Source organism: Caretta caretta, chromosome 6, assembly GCF_965140235.1.
Source record: "Caretta caretta isolate rCarCar2 chromosome 6, rCarCar1.hap1, whole genome shotgun sequence".
NCBI classification, from domain to species: Eukaryota; Metazoa; Chordata; order Testudines; family Cheloniidae; genus Caretta; species Caretta caretta.
Window position 1 is genome coordinate 128,773,039 of NC_134211.1, and position 19,343 is coordinate 128,792,381.

A 19,343-nucleotide genomic window follows, 5' to 3' on the forward strand; every position below is an offset into this window, starting at 1 on the left:
GTCCTGAACAACAGGGAGAAGGTATTTTCAGCACGTCATAATAAAGGGATGCCAGGTGTTTACACTACATTTTCGCTGACATCAGGAAGCTGTTCTACCCTTTTTTCTTGACACCAGTGAACTAAAATTTCTAAACATTAAAAGATAACTGCAAAAAGACGTCAGTATCAAGTTGCCTTGCTTTGGAATGGTGTATACTTTGGGATGCTATGTAAAGATAATTAAATGTTAGATACAGGATAATCATAATTAATAAATGCCCGTAGGGTGATTCCACTTCTTCTCAAAGCTCTGCTTGTGTTCGTAAGCTGTTAGAACTGCTCTTCTTGCAGTTTAGGCCATAAACAGAGCTCCTTTAGTGAATTTCAGCTGGATGTAGGTTGGGCAAACTGATCTGGATGAAATAAGGAGCCTCCTCCTTCTAAAACTTTTATCCAAAAAACAATTGGAACCCAACTTCTGTTGTGTTTCAGAAACATTAGATTAATCGCTCCTCCTCCCCCTCCCCCTTTCACCAGATCCTGCCATGAGCTCGGCGTGGATAGACTCTTGCACCTATATGAAACTTAATTGACACTAACGTAAATATATGACCCAGGGGCTATATACTGTGTCTGCTCTGTGCTTTGAAAATGAGTTAACCTACCTGGCTGATGAGTATGTAACTATGGACAGAGCTTTCAGAACCATTTAAGTCCGCTATGGGCCCAAATGCAATTGAAAGTCAAGCCCCAAGCCTAGGATAAAATTTTCAGAAGTGCCTAACTGATTGAGGAGCATTAACACCTTTTTCAGAAGCCACTTGGACTCCTATGGGCCTTTTGAAAATGGCACTTAGGCACTTCTGACAATTTTATTCTAGAAGATCAATGCTGATCCATCCCCCTATATTCCCCTCAGAGTTCAGAGGGATTTTTATCTTTTCTATGATATATTCTTGCATTAAAACAAATGGCTGGTTGATGTAATTACTAGCTGATATGTCCCATAAGCAGAGCTTCATGCATGCAAAGGGATCCAAGTGCCGGGAATCAGTTATGTTTACTACTGTAGCTGAACTAATTGTCAAAGCATAGTAGACGCAGTATATGACACTCTTTACAATACATTTGTTTTTCATATTTGCCATTAAAATATGTTATTGGTTTTCATTCTGGATTTCAGATGTTTGCCTTCCTTGAATGAATGTGGCAGTGTGGATATCTAGCATTGTCTAGCATGGCTAACCAGCTGTCCACATCAAGGCTTGTATTGTTAATTAACAGACCTATTTCCACTCTTGACACTGACAGAATTTTACAGGCAGCTGAATAATTATTACTTATTACATATCTCTGAAGAAGATATTTCTGGACTTAGTGGATAATGTGTTTATGCCACTGCTTAATTTCCAGAATTCCCATTGAAATTAGGTTCCTAAGTGGCTTAGGCTATTTAAAAATTTTACCCCAAATTACTAGCTTATCAAGACAAGAATTATTCAAAGTATTCCCCCTGCTCCCCACCACCAAAATTAAGTGTATTAAAATTCTCCCAACTCTAGAAAGTTATTAGCTTCAATAAATGGCTGTAAGAAACAGAAAACTAATAGCAAAACCCATATATGCTGGAAACCCAGCAATCATTGGTTCATGCATCTAGCAACATAGTGATGATATTACAAATATTCAAAATTGTGACTAAACACCATTTTTGTGAGCCCGGTAAGGCTACCAATGTACAAAAAAAAGTAAAGCAGGCCTGCTTAGACAGTTTTATTTTGCTGGGGACTTCACAGTGCCGACGGGGATCAGTGGAGCCTGGGAATAGCCCAGTCAGGGAGGGAGAGAGAAAGAGAGAGAGATGCATATCTCCACTCAGGAGACAGCTGAGGAGATGGCAGCCGAGAGGGGGTGCCCTTGCTGTACCATGGAGGTGAAAATACAGGTGCAGTTGCCCTGAATTGTGACAATCGCCTTTTACACTTCTCATACCTGTAAATAGGTCTACAGAGCTGCTTCTCTTCCAATATATTACCTTTGCTCTGTTTTATAAAAGCACTGTCCAGGCCAAATAAAATGAATCTAGATCTTACATCTCAATTTGTAAATAGATGAGTATGTGCAGGCAAGCGAGTTCTGTGTTCTCCTCTTTCTGAATCATATTAACTCTACTGCCTCGTCAAGTGCAAGTTAAAGTCAAAAAAATATAGTCATTGGATCATGATCTGCATTCCGATTTATGGGGTACTCGGTATCCATCTTAACATACATGACTGCCAGTTCTGTCATATATAGGACCTGTAATGAATCTTGGTTAGTAGGAGCCCTTGCCTTATTCACTGAAGGGGGACCTGATCATTGTCTTCAAAAATCTTAATGGCTGTTGTAAAGAGGGTGGTGATCAATTATTCTCTATGCCTACTAAAGAAAGGACAAGAAGTAATCAGCTTAATCAAAAGCAAAGTAGGTAAGACGTTAGAGACAAGTTCTCACTATAAGGATAGTTAAGCACTGAAATAAGTTATCAAGGGAGACTGCCGAATCCTTGCAATGGAAATTTTTAAGAACAGGCTAGAAAAAAATCTGTCAGGGATGGTCTCTGTTTACTTGGTACTGCCTCAGCACAGGGGGATGGACTAGAGGACTTCTTGAGGTCCCTTCCAGCCCTACAGTGGTATGATTCTACCTGGCTGAAGGCAAGTGAAATGGCTAGTAGGCCTAAGACAGCCTTGGTGGAACAAAGTGAGTGACTGACAAGGATTGCAGTCAGTGATAGTCTCAGGAATAAATGTGCAGTATGATAGAACTGGTGATCTATATAAGGTGATCAAAATAAAGAATCTGCAAAACTTGAGGCTGAAAGAATGTGAAGAATTGAAATATGCCAGCAGTAGTTTTTATTACTATGTATACTACTGAAGGATTGGGACCCCATTGTGATAGACATTGTATACACATATAACAGAAAGACTGCCCCCATGTCAAAGAACGTACAGTCTAACCGTTTTATTTGGTCTCTGAAAGGTTTGCTTAAAACTTGGTTAGAAGTTAGAACGCTAGTTCTGATTTGAATGCAGGGTACCAACATCAGTAATGCTGAGCTAAACTCTGTAAGAGCTCTCAATGCATCTGTCCATGAGATTCCCATTTTGATGACTAAGAGTCATAGGGTTGAATTCCCCATGCCCTGCTTTGAAAATGTAGCCCTAAATCTTGTTATAATTACCCTTAACATCTTCTCTGCAGCACTCTTGTTGCTTAGCCTTCAAGGACAGCACCATCTACTTGAGACAAGGTTTATTCATTATTATGTAAAGTTTCCTGACAGATTGTGAAGGTACACAGTGTATTATGCATTATTCAGGGAATATTGAATGTCCCCATGTCCTTTGTGTTTGTTTCCACTTTATTTTCCCACACTACTAAATCACCTATGTTATGAGCATTTCATGTAGGTCGGAATTTAGCTGCAAATGTAATTGGTGTTGAGTTCTTACAGGGGTATGTGCTGCTTTCTTGCCTCTCCCACTCACCATGGCATACAAGTGATGTGCAGTTTATCCACTGTATTGCCCTAGTCACATTTAGCCTGGATCAGTCACTACATTTGAATTAAGGGTTTGTTTGAGCTGTGAATAGAAACGTGGCATAAAAACATGAACAATACTAATGATAGAAGGAACAATTCTCCGAGTGGCATAAATGCTGATGTATGCAAATGTTTCCTTTGTAAGCTGTGTGATAGCAAAATAACACATTCGGCAAAATTTGAATATGTCTGATATTCGTGCTATATTTATGTTCGTGGGTATCCAAACTGTGGAGAGAAATAAGAGACTGAGTGTCTGTTATGCAACGAGTGCCTTGGCTTTCATAGTTCATTTCATTAGCTCTTATCAGTGATGTAATAATTAACACCAGGAGAGCGGACATCTAGCAGACGTCTCTCATATGGTCTTTTTAAAGATACGAGACAATGTCACATATTTTGTCATATGGTTTTAATTATTAACAATTATTATTTACTTATTGTGGTGGCCTAGGAATCCCATTCATGACCCAAGACCCAGGATACTAGACCTTGCACAAACACGTAGGCCCATTGGTACTTAGTTGACATTTTATTAATATTAGGTCTTTGAAGCTTGGTTATTTCCATGCTCATGAATGTGGAAGGTTAATACCACTTTCTGTATAGGGCTTGAACCTATAAGCTGCTGAGCAAGTAGCCCTCATTCAGCACTTGTCAGTGGGACCGTTGACAAGCTTAAAATTAGATTAATAGATTTCAAGGCCAGAAGGGATCACTGTGATGATCTAGTCTGACCACCTGTATAACACAGGCGAGAGAACTTCCTCCAAATAATTCCAACAGCAGATCTTTTAGAAAAACATCCAATCTTGATTTAAAAATTGTCAATGATGGAGAAACCACCAAGACCCTTGGTAAATTATCCCAATGGTTAACCACCCTCATTGTCAAAAATTTACCTTATTTTTGCAGTCTGAATTTGTCTATCTTCAACTTCCAGCCATTGGATCATGCTATACCTTGCTCTGCTATATTGAATTAAATTGAACTTACATTAAAATTGAATTAAACAATTAAACAATTGTTCCCCATGCCTCCCTCTAGTCAAAGATTTGCATGCCTTTGTAGCCTTAGCTAGCCTAGACGTAAGACATCAAGGAGAGCAGACGTGTAATTTTCTCCTGTATCAGAGTGATATTTGAAATACCTTACAACAGGAAGAATGGCTATTCTGTGTGCACTCAAATGTTTTTATGGTAAGCTTTGAATCGACAGTATAAACAGAAACAATGACAAATTTGTAGAACTGTCCAATTTGATGAACTACAGTTTGCACTTGTCCCATCTGTAATTTCCTTTCTAGCCCTAAATCCCATTCATTTTCCTCCTTTTCTACGACTCTGACAGTCATAAAGTCGACAGTTTTATGACCGTGCATGTGTTCGGTCCCTTCCCAGCAGGTAGAGACTGATTCAGATCAATTCCCTGCAATTCAAGACAACTTGGTCTTTTCTGCAAAGTTCTGTGTGGTGGTGTTCATGCAGCAGCAGCCTACTAAGCCCAGGTCTACACTAGGAGTTGAGGTCGAATTTAGCAGTGTTAAATTAATTTAACCCTGCACCCGTCCACACGACGAAGCCTTTTTTTTCAACTTAAAGGGCTCTTAAAATCGATTTCCTTACTCCACCCCCGACAAGGGGATTAGCGCTGAAATCGGCCTTGCCGGGTCAAATTTGGAGTACTGTGGATGCAATTAGGTGGTATTGGCCTCCGGGAGCTATCCCAGAGTACTCCATTGTGACCGCTCTGGACAGCACTCTCAACTCAGATGCACTGGCCAGATAGACAGGAAAAGGCCCGCGAACTTCTGAATTTCAATTTCCAGTTTGGCCAGTGTTGCAAGCTGCAGGTGAGTGCAGAGCTCATCAGCAGAGGTGATTATGATGGAGTCCCAGAATCGCAAAAGAGCTCCAGCACGGACCGAACGGGAGGTACGGGATCTGATCGCTGTATGGGGAGAGGAATCCGTGCTATCAGAGCTCCGTTCCAGTTTTTGAAATGCCAAAACATTTGTCAAAATCTCCCAGGGCATGAAGGACTGAGGCCATAACAGGGACCTGAAGCAGTGCTGCGTGAAACTTAAGGAGCTGAGGCAAGCATACCAGAAAACCAGAGAGGCAAACGGCCATTCCGGGTCAGAGCCCCAAACATGCCGCTTCTATGATGAGCTCCATGTCCATTTTAGGGGGTTCAGTCACCACTACCCCAGGCATGTTATTTGACTCCTTCAATGGAGATGGAGGCAACACGGAAGCAGGTTTTGGGGACGAGGAAGATAGCTCACAGCAAGCAAGTGGAGAAACCAGTTTTCCGACAGCCAGGAACTGTTTCTCACTCTGGACCTGGAGCCAGTACCATCCGAACCCACCCAAGGCTGCCTCCTGGACCCGCCAAGCGGAGAAGGGACCTCTGGTGAGTGTACCTTTTAAAATAGTATACATGGCTTAAAAGCAAGCATGTTTAATGATTAATTTGCCCTGGCATTCACGGCTCTCCTGGATGTACTCCCAAAGCCTTTGCAAAAGGTTTCTAGGGAGGGCAGCCTTATTCTGTCCACCATGGTAGGACACTTTACCACTCCAGGCCAGTAGCACGTACTCGGGAATCATTGCAGAACAAAGCATTGCAGTATATGTTTGCTGGCGTTCAAACAACATCCGTTCTTTATCTCTCTGTGTTATCCTCAGGAGAGTGATATCATTCATGATCACCTGGTTGAAATAGGGTGCTTTTCTTAAGGGGACATTCAGAGGTGCCCGTTCCTGCTGGGCTGTTTGCCTGTGGCTGAACAGAAATGTTCCCCACTTTTAGCTACGGGGAGTGAGGAGGGGTGAGGGACTAGCCACGTGGGGGGAGGCAAAATGCGACCTTGGAATGAAAGCACATGTGCTATGTATGTAATGTTAACAGCAAGGTTTACCATGAAAGAGTGTACCCATTGTCCTATAAAATGTGTCTTTTTAAATACCACTGTCCCCTTTTTTTTTCTCCACCAGCTGCATGTGTTTCAAGGATCACAGGATCTTCTCCTTCCCAGAGGCTAATGAAGATTAGAAGGTGAAAAAAAAGCACTCGCAATGAAATGTTCTCCGAGCTCATGCTGTCCTCCCACACTGACAGAGCACAGACGAATGCGTGGAGGCAGACAATGTCAGAGTGCAGGAAAGCACAAAATGACCGGGAGGAGAGGTAGCAGGCTGAGGAGAATAAGTGGCGGGTTGAAGAGAGGGCTGAAGCTGAAAGGTGACGGCATCATGATGAGAGGAGGCAGGATTCAATGCTGAGGCTGCTGGAGGATCAAACTAATATGCTCCAGCATATGTGTAACCCTTCTGCCTGCCAGGGTTGGCAGCAACAAGGGCCGGATTCAGCATCTACGGGTTCCATTCCAATAACACAATGCAAAACCGGCTCGAGCCCCAACCCAGTGACCTGGAACAAATATATACCACCCCTGCTGGGCGCCTCCAAGAGGCAATACTTCCCCTCTCGCAAGCCCATAGTCTGAGTGTAGCAAAAAGCCTTTTAATAACAGAGAGAAACAATGTGGCATTATGTTGGGGAAACACCACCAACAGGATTCATAACACAACCCATGAGCAAAAAACCCACCCCAAGCAAATTGGGGCGTGCCCTTTCCCTTTAGTTCTTGAGTCCAGCAACCCAAAATCACCCAAAGTCCCACAACCCAAAAGTCTCTGTCCCTGGTCAGGGCAGCCCCAGAGTTCAAAAGTTTATCTGCAGAGTTTTACCTCCCAACCTGGGTGGAAATGGGGGGGGGGGGGAGTAAGGGGTACCTTACGTGGTCCAAAGCTGATGGCCCCACCTCTCCATGGGGCTCCGCTCTGCCAACCGCCCCCATGAGCTGCTCCAGGCATCCAACAAACCGTCCTGCTCCACCAGCTGCTCTGCTCATCGTCCCGCAAACTGCTCCACCATATATCTTCAGGCTCCCCCACTACTTAACAGAACACTCAGTGATTTCAGCTCTTAGGAAGTTTAGCTCTTTTCTGATTTCAGCTTGTAGTAGGGGAGCCTCAGTGCTGGTGCAGCATTTGCCCAAAGTGAATTCAGCTCAGCAGCCTGTAACTTGACTCCTAATTGAATCAAAATTAGCTCTGATATTCCACAGTGCAGAGAGGAGGAAGCACAATTTGCATGTAAGGCCCTCACCAAGGAGCCCATGCCACCAAGTATTAATACCTGTCCCCAGCCTCTCTCAATTCACAGCATTTTGGAACCCATGTCCCTTGCCTAGCGAGTGCTACTTAGTTGATGGCGAGTCCCTCCATCATAACAAAAGGCCAAGTACAGTTCTACTGTCCTTGATTCCCATAATCAGGGTAATAATTTATTCTTCCTGCCCCAATAACAGAGACACTGGGGATCCCACAGCAGCCAAAGTGACCATTTGGGCAGCTATGGCCTCATTCTAGGCGGGGTGGGTGTGCCTATGCAAATGAGATCGGCCCCTGAAGTTTTTTTCCACAACTTGCCACACCTCACCACCAGAGGTCAGGGTGGAGCTCATCCTGACTCTGCTTACATCTGGTTGAGCTGCAGGAAAGGCAGCTGGAGCACAGACCGCCGCTACAGCCCCTGTGTAACCAACCGTTCTCCTCCCCAAGTTCCATAGCCTCCTCATCCAGACACCCAAGAATGCAGTGGGTGGGCCTCCGGCCACCCAGCCACTCCACCCAAGAGGATTGCCCAAGCAACAGAAGGCTGGCATTCAATAAGTTTTAAAGTTTTAAACTTTTAAAGTGTTGTGTGGCTGTGTCCTTCCTTTCTCCGCCACCCCTTCTGGTGCTTCTCTCCTCCACCGCCCCTCCCGGGCTACCTTGGCAGTTATCCCCCTATTTGTGCGATGAATTAATAAAGAATGCATGAATGTGAAGCAACAATGACTTTATTGCCTCTGCAAGCGGTGATCGAAGGGAGGAGGGGAGGGTGGTTAGCTTACAGGGAAGTAGAGTGAACCAAGGGGCGGGGGGTTTCATCAAGGAGAAACAAACAGAACTTTCACACCATAGCCTGGCCAGTCATGAAACTGGTTTTCAAAGCTTCTCTGATGCGTACCGCGCCCTCCTTTGCTCTTCTAACCGCCCTGCTGTCTGGCTGCGCATAACCAGCGGCCAGGTGATTTGCCTCAACCTCCCACCCTGCCATAAATGTCTCCCCCTTACTCTCACAGATATTGTGGAGCACACAGCAAGCAGTAATAACAGTGGGAATATTGGTTTCGCTGAGGTCTAAGCGAGTCAGTAAACTGCGCCAGCGCACCTTTAAATGTCCAAATGCACATTCTACCACCATTCTGCACTTGCTCAGCCTGTAGTTGAACAGCTCCTGACTACTGTCCAGGCTGCCTGTGTACGGCTTCATGAGCCATGGCATTAAGGGGTAGGCTGGATCCCCAAGGATACATATAGGCATTTCAAGATCCCCAACGGTTATTTTCTGGTCTGGGAATAAAGTCCCTTCCTGCAGCTTTTGAAACAGACCAGAGTTCCTGAAGATGCGAGCGTCATGTACCTTTCCTGGCCATCCCACGATGATGTTGGTGAAACGTCCCTTGTGATCCACCAGTGCTTGCAGCACTGTTGAAAAGTACCCCTTTTGTGGTTTATGTATTCGCCGGCTTGGTGCTCCGGTGCCAAGATAAGGATATGGGTTCCGTCTATGGCCCCACAGTTAGGGAATCCCATTGCAGCAAAGCCATCCACTATGACCTGCACATTTCCCAGGGTCACTACCCTTGATATCAGCAGATCTTTGATTACGTTGGCTACTTGCATCACAGCAGCCCCCACAGTAGATTTGCCCACGCCAAATTGATTCCCGACTGACCGGTAGCTGTCTGGCATTGCAAGGTTCCACAGGGCTATTGCCACTCGCTTCTCAACTGTGAGGGCTCCTCTCATCTTGGTATTCATGCACGTCAGGGCAGGGGAAAGAAAGTCACAAAGTTCCATGAAAGTGCCCTTACGCATGCGAAAGTTTCGCAACCACTGGGAATTATCCCAGACCTGCAACACTATGTGGTCCCACCACACTGTGCTTGTTTCCCGGGCCCAGAATCGGCGTTCCACCGCATGAACCTGCCCCATTAGCACCATGATGTCCGCATTGGCAGGGCCCGTGCTTTGAGAGAAGTCTGTGTCCATGTCCTCATCACTCACGTCACCGCGCTGATGTCGTCTACTCGCCCGGTATCGCTTTGCCAGATTCTGGTGCTGCATATACTGCTGGATAATGTGCGTGGTGTTTAATGTGCTCCTAATTGCCAAAGTGATCTGAGCGGGCTCCATGCTTGCCGTGGTATGGCGGTCTGCACTGAAAAAAGGTGTGGAACGATTGTCTGCCGTTGCTCTGACAGAGGGAGGGGCGACTGACGACATGGCTTACAGGGTTGGCTTACAGCGAATTAAAATCAACAAAGGGGGAGGCTTTACATCAAGGAGAAACAAAAACAACACAGAATGGCCCCCTCAAGGATTGAACTCAAACCCCTGGGTTTAGCAGGCCAATGCTCAACCCACTAAGCTCTCCCTCCCTCTGGTATTTCAGGCGGGACTGAATCTCCATTAAAGTTTTCAAGGTGCCCCTGACAGACCTCACCAAAACGATTGTCAGCCATTGATTTCAGGGGGTGGGGGGGAGCAAATGAATACAAAACAAATCTGGTCTATTTCTTGTTTTGATCCACTCCGTCTATCTTTTACATCTTTGGCATCTATGGCAGCAGACGGTGCAGTAGGACTGCTAGCCATCCTCATCTCCTGCCTGCTCACCATAAGATGGTACAATAGGACTGCCTGCAGGACTAAAGAGAATGACCTGGTCGAGTCACTCCTAATTTAGTCCCTGTACCCAGTCTGCCCAGGCGCTCCTGACCGACATTACCGAGGCGGCTAGGAGCACCTCAGACACGATGAGGATGGTTTTCAGGCCTATTGCACTGTCTGCTGCCACAAGGCAATGGGTTGCTGCTGCTGTGTAGCAATGCAGTACCATGTCTGCCAGCACCCAGGAGATGTACGGTGACAGTGAGCTGAGCGGGCTCCATGCTTGCCGTGGTATGGCGCCTGCACTGGTAACTCAGGAAAAAAGGCGCGAAACAATTGTCTGCCGTTGCTTTCACAGAGGGAGGGCCTCACGACATGTACCCAGAACCACCCGTGACAATGTTTTAGCCCCATCAGGCATTGGGATCTCAATCCAGAATTCCAATGGGCGGCGGAGACTGCGGGAACTGTGGGATAGCTACCCACAGTGCAACGCTCCGGAAGTTGACGCTAGCCTCGGTACTGTGGAAGCACTCTGCCAAGTTAATGCACTTAATGCACTTAGAGCATTTTGTGTGGGGACACACACACTCGAATATATAAAAACGATTTCTAAAAAACTGACTTCTATAAATTCGACCTGATCTCGTAGTGACGACATACCCTCAGACTAATTAAAAACAAAGAGCTGCATTGCCGCATTTTGTTTAAGTAAGTTACACAGGAGCAACAAGACATGCAGAGAAAGATGTTTCCGTATAACGTTAATTTCAGTTTGCCCTTACTGGAATATATAATCAATTCTGAGAGTGAAATACCCTTTTTCCCTGTCTGATCCAGGCACAGGAAAGGACTAATTAGACTACGTCTCTTCACGGCTGCAGTTTAAAACCAGCCTTTCTTGTGGTAGTCATTTGTCATAAGCTACTATGAAATTGCTGCTTTTGCTGCTGTACTCTGCCTTAGCTGCTGGTTTCTACTGACAGACCCCCACGAATGAACAGATCGTGTGTTAATGGGCTTCTGGACACTGCTACGACATCAATAATCTTTCTCCCGCAGGAGCTCCCATTGCAAACCTACCTTTTCAGTGGAGAGCATTGTCGTAAGAGGACGTATTTTAACAAGTAGAGTGCCATATACTGTACACACAGCATTTGTAATAAACAGCAGAACTTCAACCGTTAATAGAAAATACTGCTCCTCTTATGTATACTTTGTTTTAAACCTTTCAGTCTCTCTATCCTTCCATCTTTTTCTTAATTGACCACCATTGTTTTTATTCCCCCCCCCCAACATTTCACACGTGCATACCTTAACTCGGGAGCAGTCCCACTGAAGCCTAAACATGAGCAGGGTCAGAACCTTAGCATGAGATTTTTCCAAAGTGCTCAGCATTGGCCTAACTCAGTTCCCTCGGAATCTAATGCTCTGCCCCCACAGTCTTCAATGGAGGCAGAAAAAGCTAATGGCTTCCCATCCTTCCTTTCGAATTTTCTTACTTTCTGTTGGTTCGTCAACCTTATTTTTATCTGAGGTGGGCTTGTGTTGTATGTTTAATAATAGACCAGTCTTGTTTTCTTTTCCGTAGATGCAGATATAAACCTTCCAGTCAATGTTTTAATTTTGCTTTTCACATCATTTGCTGGAATCAAATGTGATGCTTTAGCAGCTTATTTCCCCAACTATTTCAGTATACCCTTTTCTAACAGCTTTGAATTAAAAATCTGGAAAAAGAGGGGGGGGTGTTGTTTTTAATAAACATGAAGTTCTATAATCACAAGTTTGTAATAATTAATGACATCAGTGCACCTGCCAAGCAGAATCAGTTGAGTAGAACATCTCATTATAACAGCATAGTACCTGCAGAGTTCCTTTGGGATGGATAGTAAATATTTAATGATTTGTTCTTGATAGCCTGGAGAGAATGCCTGTAATAAGCCAGTGTCTCTTCAGGTAATATTGAAATATCCAATAACTTTGCTACCCAACATGAGTACACTTTGAGTGTTTCTGGTCATTAATAAACCACTTAAAGCATGAAGGAACTAATGTGGCATTCAGTATTTATTAAACTTTCTCTCTATTTAGATTTTTCGTCTCTTGGACAAGTGCGTTGAAAATGACAAAGTTTATTGATTTAGATGTTGTAACTCCTGTACACTCTATGAAGTGTAAATATATACAGCTCCTCCTTATTTGCTTCATATTGACGTTTCATTGTTCTTTTCAGTTCATCCACCTTTCTGAGGTGACTGGGGCTGTTAATAATTGTGGAGTCTGTTCCCATGCAGTGCTGAGTGTCCTCAACTCCTGTTGACTTATGGTGTAATTCTACTGTGAAGTGTGACATTGTAGGGTCATATAATTGTCTCTCAATTTTTTCCATGTCAGATGTGCTCGTTGTACAACTAAAAGACATTTTCTTCTAGCTGCCAACTCTGCAAACTCACTATGAGAGTCAAGCTGGGTAATTCCTTTCTTACTCATCGACAAAGTGGTAAAGCCCTGGGAGCCATACTGTGCTCTGTTACTCCTGAACCTTCTCATTATCTTCAGTTCTACCCCAGGTGACACATGGGCAACATCATTGCCATGAATGGGGATGCAGAGGGGCACCTGACTGGGCCTGAAGGAGCAATGCTCTTGACGAGGAGGAATGGAACTCCGCTCACTCTGCCATGGCTGAGAGCTCTGCAGGCAGAAAAGGAGTAAGGAGAGCTGGCCTAAAAGCGGGAATCCCTTTCCTCAAAAATGTTCATGTTTTTTAATAAAAGTTTCATCCTGAAGCAGGGACAAAGCATTAAAAAGGCAAAATGTTCACAGAAAGGGGTTTCAGGGAAACTCCATTTCAGGAGACCAGAAACTGAAATTTTCAGCTTTCCAGCTGTCTTCAGGTGCTCTAACTCCATGCCACCCCTCCAGCTCCAGGAGTCAGAGAGGCATTGCCCATCCCCTGGAGATTAGGGGGAAGTGAGAAGGCAGAGCACCCAGTTCTGTTCCACTCCATGCCCTGAAGCTGAGAGCAAGGCAGGAAAACTTGCCTGTGATTTGTCACGTCTGTAATAGATTTGGCAGAACATTTCACTCTATCAAATTGGCACTTTCCAACAAAACTGAGTTTCATAGAAAATTTCCAAGCAGTTCTAGGCAAAGGAACTTACTTTTGTCACTGCAGTTAGCTGGTGTGATTCGAAATACACATTGGGAGAATGTCTACCAGGCACAAAGGTGTCTTCATATGTAGTCTCTTTTCAGGATACAGCCACACTGTGAATGGACGTCAAGGACTATAAGTACCCACAAATTTGGGACCTTTGAGTGCATCAGTTGAACAGGAGATTTTTAAAAGAGGGCACATTTTAAACATTCTTTAACCTGCTTCTCTCAGTTAAATCTAGAACTTAAGGCCGGAATTTCAAAGTATCTAGGTGCCTAACGATGCAAAGAGGTGCTAGCGGGATTTTCAAAAGCATCTACACGCCTATCTGCAGTTTTAGGCAACTAATTTCTTTTAAAACTCTGGTCCTTAGTGCCTTGCATTAGGCCTCTTTCCCTGATATGTTAGAAAATTTTTAAGATGGAAAAACTGAAAATGCGTGGTTGCTTTCATGGTACTCTGAAAGACCTGTAGTTATGTGATATTTGATAGGAGCAGATGTGGTACAACACAGAATGTAATGAGGAGTTTGATGCATAGGAAAGGTAGGTGGAGAGAATGGAAGTAACTTATTTGCCTGCAGATTGCAAAGGTCCATTATCTCTGCAACCTCAATTAAAAGATCCATTAGTTATAAAAAATGGGGCTTTTATGTGTTAGGTGGCATAGGAAAGATTTTGTGTTCTTATCTAGAGCTAATCAAGCAAATGAAGCTTCTGCAGACCACTGTGCTCCATTTCCAGAATGAAAGGGTGGCAGTTTGTGCCAAAAGCTCCAATCTTTCCATGATTCTTCTGATTTCAGGCTGGACAACAGCGTTGGTGGGAACAGGAGATCACGGTAAACGGAAACATTCAGAAAGGAGAGTTAATTACATACAACCTGACTGAGCTGATCAAGCCAGAGGCCTATGAAGTCCGCCTAACTCCCATCACCAGATTTGGGGAGGGAGATTCAACCATTCGTGTCATCAAATATAGTGGTAAGGAGACGTTATGGTAACAGGAGACATACTGGAATATGGGTCACACAGTTTAATGTAACTGGTAATGTGCAGTTAAGAGCAAAATTTAGTTCCTGTCACTGTAAGCTGCATAATCATGCTCAAAGAGTAATTATCAATGGTCCGATGCCAAACTGATGGATTATATCTAGTTAGGTCTTGCAGGGGTCCGTTCTGGGTCCAGTACTGTTCAATATTTTCATTAATACCTTGGATAGTGGAATGCAGAAGACACTTTTAAAATTTGCAGATGTCACTAACCAGGGAGGGGTTGCTAGCATTTAGAAGGACAGGATTAGAATTCAGAACAACCTTGACAAATTGGTGAATTGGTCTGAAATAAACAAGGTGAAGATCAATAAAGACACATGCAAAGTACTACACATAGGAAGAAAAAAAATCAAACGAACAAATACAAAATGGTGAACTAGGCAGTAGTACTGCTTAAAAAGGATCTGGGGTTATCATGGATCACAAATTGAATATGAGTCGTCAATGTGATGCAGTTGTGAAAAAGTAATATCATCCTGGGGTGTATTAACAGGAGTATTGTAGGTAAGACAGGAGGTAATTGTCCTGCTCTGTTTGGCACTGGTGAGGTCTCAGCTGAAGTATTGTAACCAATCCTAGGTGCCACACTTTGGGAAAGATGTGATCAAATTAGAGAGAATCCAAAGGAGAGCAACAAAAATTATAAAAGGTTTGGAAAACCTGACCTATGAGGAAAAGCTTAAACGAACAAACAAACAAAAAGCTGGCCATGTTTAGTCTTGAGAGAAGAAGACTGGGGAGAAGCTGATAAGTCGTTAAATATTTTGAAGATTGCGATAAAGAGGATCGTGATCAGTTGTTCTCCATGTCCACGGAGGGTAGGACAAGTACTGATGAGCTAAATCTGCATCCAGGGAGATTTAGGTTGGATATTAGGAAAAGCTTTCCAACTATAAGGATAATTAAGCTCTGGAACAGGCTTCCAAAGGAGGTTGTGGAATCCCCATCATTAGAAGATTTTAAGAACAGATTGGACAAATATCTGACAGGGATGGCCTAGGTTTCCTTAGTCCTGCCTCAGCACAGGGGGCTGGACAATGACTTCTCAAGGTCCTATCCAGTCCTACATTTCTATGACACTATGAAATTGAACAAATAGGTAGAATTATGTCTAAGGCCTCGATACAGCAATTAGATCGTCACAGGCAGAGCCTTGTGCCTGCAGGAAGGGTGCTGCTCTGCGTAGAGCTGGGCCGCTATAGCATTTTCGATTTCCCTGGAAATTCCACAATCTCCATTTTTTTCCCCATTCCAAAGTGGAACAAAGCTCCCGCCCCCACAAATTGAAATTTCTCATGAAACACAATTCAGAAGAAAACATTCTGAGTAGATTGAAACATTTCGTTTAGGTAAAATCTAGATACTTTGTTCCATTTTCAACTTTTTAAAACTTTTTTTTTATAGAAAAACAATGAAGTTCATTGCAAAAAGTTGTTTCAAAACAAAATGTAAACATTCCCTTCAGATTTCAGAGGAGCAGCCGGGTTAGTCTGTGTCCGCAAAAAGAAAAGGAGTACTTGTGGCACCTTAGAGACAAACAAATTTATTTGAGCATAAGCTTTCATGAGCTACAGCTCACCTCATGGGATAAATTGGTTAGTCTCTAAGGTGCCACAAGTCCTCCAGTCCTTTCAGAAAATGTCAAAGCATTTCATTTTGGAACTTTTTCTAAGCAACATGTTGTCAAACTTGACACTTTTTTAAACATTTCGGTTTTGACGAAAACAGCTTCTTTTACTCACAAAATGTTTCAACTACAAAATTCTGACGAGCTCTAGTTCAGGGCAAGTGCAAGCGTCTTCCCACAGTGACCTGCAGCTGCCATGTGGGCACAGAAGACTGCCCACATGAATCTAGTTGGGTTTTGGATTGCTATAGCCTTTGTTTTTTGGAAATCTCCAAATATTGCCAACGTTTGACTCTTAGACCTGCACAAAAACCTTAGGTTTTTTGTGAATATTTGTTTAATGAATTGAATTCTCTTTTCCTGTTTGTTTCCCTTTCCCTCTGTAAATATCATAATGAAAGGACAATATGCCCATGTGGAGTATCAATCCTGAACTCAGTGGAGCTGGGCCAAAATAATACCGGCTGAGGACCTGGCCCAATGACTGGAAGGATTTTTAACTGAAAAAAATGAAGTAAATTTAAGCACATATTGGAGGAGCTTTGTAAGAAGGGAATTTAAAAGTTTGGAAATGCAAGTGTGAACATTAGAACCCTGATTCTCTGTTACCCTCGTCCAAACAGGAAACAGATGGCATGTGACGTGTCGAGTCACAACTAGGCAACGTAATGCCGAGACGCTCTAGCAGCTAGCTAGCACAATGGCCAGAGCTATATAAAAACTTGAGAGAGCTCCATTTTGGATACCAACTATAATAGACGGCTCAGAGGCAATCTGCAGACCAAGAATTACTCCTGGAAATTAGTTGTCAAATAATTTTGAATAATGAACCGATCTGAGAAAATTGTAAGCGGCTTGTGCACAATTCATGAAAAGAAAAATACGCTACATTTATCGAAAAGATTATTCATGATCAATTATTAGCTCCGCCGCGCTCAATTCCAGTACAAATAATTTAATAGTGTGTTAATATCAACCAAAGAAATGAAATGAGACACCCCAAAATATTGATTCCACAGGCACATATTTGTACTTTCCAATTCCGGACAGCTACCCTGCTCACAAGATGAGCCAAGCTTAGGGGTTTTGCATTTTGCAGAAAGTAGTTGTCTAAGCAATGTATTTGTGTCCCAAGGTATGAACTAATCAAAGCTTAGGTCACTTAGGTCTCCTGAGTCCCAGGCTAGCTGCTTAACTCCTGGATCATCCTTCCTCTTCTGACAGATGCAAAGAGCAGCATCCAACTTATGGGTGGTTAGCTCATCTCCCCTTGGGCTCATCTGGCAGTGCCTGTTGCCTGTGGAGCACAAGAGGTTGTTTCAAGTATTAGCTGTGGCAGTGTGCTAGAGGCAAACACACCGCATGCCCCACAAGGTCACTTGCTGAATTCAGGATTTTGCTGACTTGTTAAGTCAACTGAAGTGTATAGCCCTGCACTGGCAGAAACACCTCCTTCCTGCAACAGAAATGGCATGTTTCTGCTGGAGGGAATTTTGTTCTCAGATCTGTCACTAATACAGATTTGAATGAAATACACACGCATTTCAAATGTGCTGACAAAGTACCTGTTGCAAAATCAAACCACCCAGCAGAAAACAAGCCGTTTGCATTCTATGCAAGATGGGTACATTAGTTTTGGAGCGCGATTCAGCGCTATTGATGCCGGTATCTGCAACTTTGCAGTTTTAAAGATCATGAATAGGCTGCAAATCAACAGGATAAATCTCAAGTTGCTTTCCTTTAAAGTAGAACTCAAGATAGTTAACCCTTCGTGCACTTCAAACATGGGGTGTGTCTGAGCACCATTATCATAACAATTGTCTCAGCACACCTATTATAAAGCTTTATTTCCAAGGTGTACTAGATTCAGCCATAAAATAATGAGATCTCACACATTTATCCCAGTGTCGTGTTTTATATTTATAACCTCAAAACGCTTGATTCCTAGAGTTGTTAACAGGCTGACAGGATGCATTTCACAGCAGCAAGTCCACATAAATGTAGATAATAAACCGTAAATATTTATCCAGGAATTAAAATAAGAGCAGAGGGAACGTGGCTAGAAAGGACAATTAAGGTAACAATTTGCAAAGCTCTTTTCACTGCAAATGTTTGTTCTTTGGGGCATCTGGCCAAGCAGGGACACATTGGAATCGTAAGATTTTCAATATACTTTTAATCAAGTGTGTGTTGAGTTGCATTCTGTCTCCAAGAGGAACATATCCTGGATTCCAGCAGTGCCAGCCTATGTTTCTCACATCATCTCTTTGGACAATTCTTATTGAAACATACTGTAGGTTTAATTCTCACACTAATATATTAGTATTCCATTGTGAGCTCTATGATTGGTAACCTACATCTCTTAGTATATTATATATTTATCATCAGGCTAATTATATTTTTACTCACTTTTTATTTTATCCAGGATAAAATGCAGATCAGACTCATTCTAATTAGAGATGCTAGAGCTGTTTGCTGCATTTTTCTTTGAACTGAGCTGAACCAGGTGTACAGAGGGGGAACAGAAGGGCAGTGCACAACTTAAATCCTACTTTGAGGGCTTACGTTGGGTTTAAATAGTGTATCATTAGAACATAAGAATGGCCATACTGGGTCAGACCAAAGGTTCATCTATTCTAGTATCCTGTCTGCCGACAGTGGCCAATGTCAGGTGTCCCAGAAGGAATGAACAGAACAGAGAATCATCAGGTGATCCATCCCCTGTATTGTCTGTGTGTTGACTCCACATAGAGCCAGTTTCACCCTTTAAGAGTTGTTGGAAAGTTTTCAAGAATCAACAAGCAATTTTCATCATGTCTTTTGCTTCTGTGCCCTCATGAGTTATAGAAATTGATTTCCTCTCAGTGCAGAGATAGCAGACTTCTGGCTACCAGCAAAGAGTTAAAATGTGAAACTCTAGTTTCATAAAAACTGAGAGACATGCATGAAAAAAATATATCCAGTTTGCAGAGACAGTATGTTGTTTCAGAGGTAGAGTATCTATAATTCACATTGGTTAAAAAGCCGTCAGTGAACTACAGAAAAGTAAAAACAGAACAGACTGATTTTAAATGCACCGTTTACTGGGACCAGGGCCTGGATCCTGCAAGAGTCCAACAGCCCTCACTTCCCATTGACTTA

The 19,343-nt window shown here is 43.2% G+C and overlaps 1 protein-coding gene across 5 annotated transcripts in view; it reads left to right on the top strand.

Annotated features, from left to right (window-relative positions):
- Positions 1–19,343, top strand: part of MDGA2 (MAM domain containing glycosylphosphatidylinositol anchor 2) — a 691,558-nt gene that overhangs the window by 626,704 nt on the left and 45,511 nt on the right. For all 5 annotated transcript variants that reach the window (XR_012669127.1, XR_012669125.1, XR_012669126.1 and 2 more), the window contains one exon: positions 14,326–14,503. Coding sequence is in view for 1 of the 5 variants with exons in the window: in XM_048853669.2 (XP_048709626.1) it covers positions 14,326–14,503 (178 nt within the window). In the remaining 4 variants the exon portion in view is untranslated. The remainder of the gene's footprint in view (positions 1–14,325; positions 14,504–19,343) is intronic.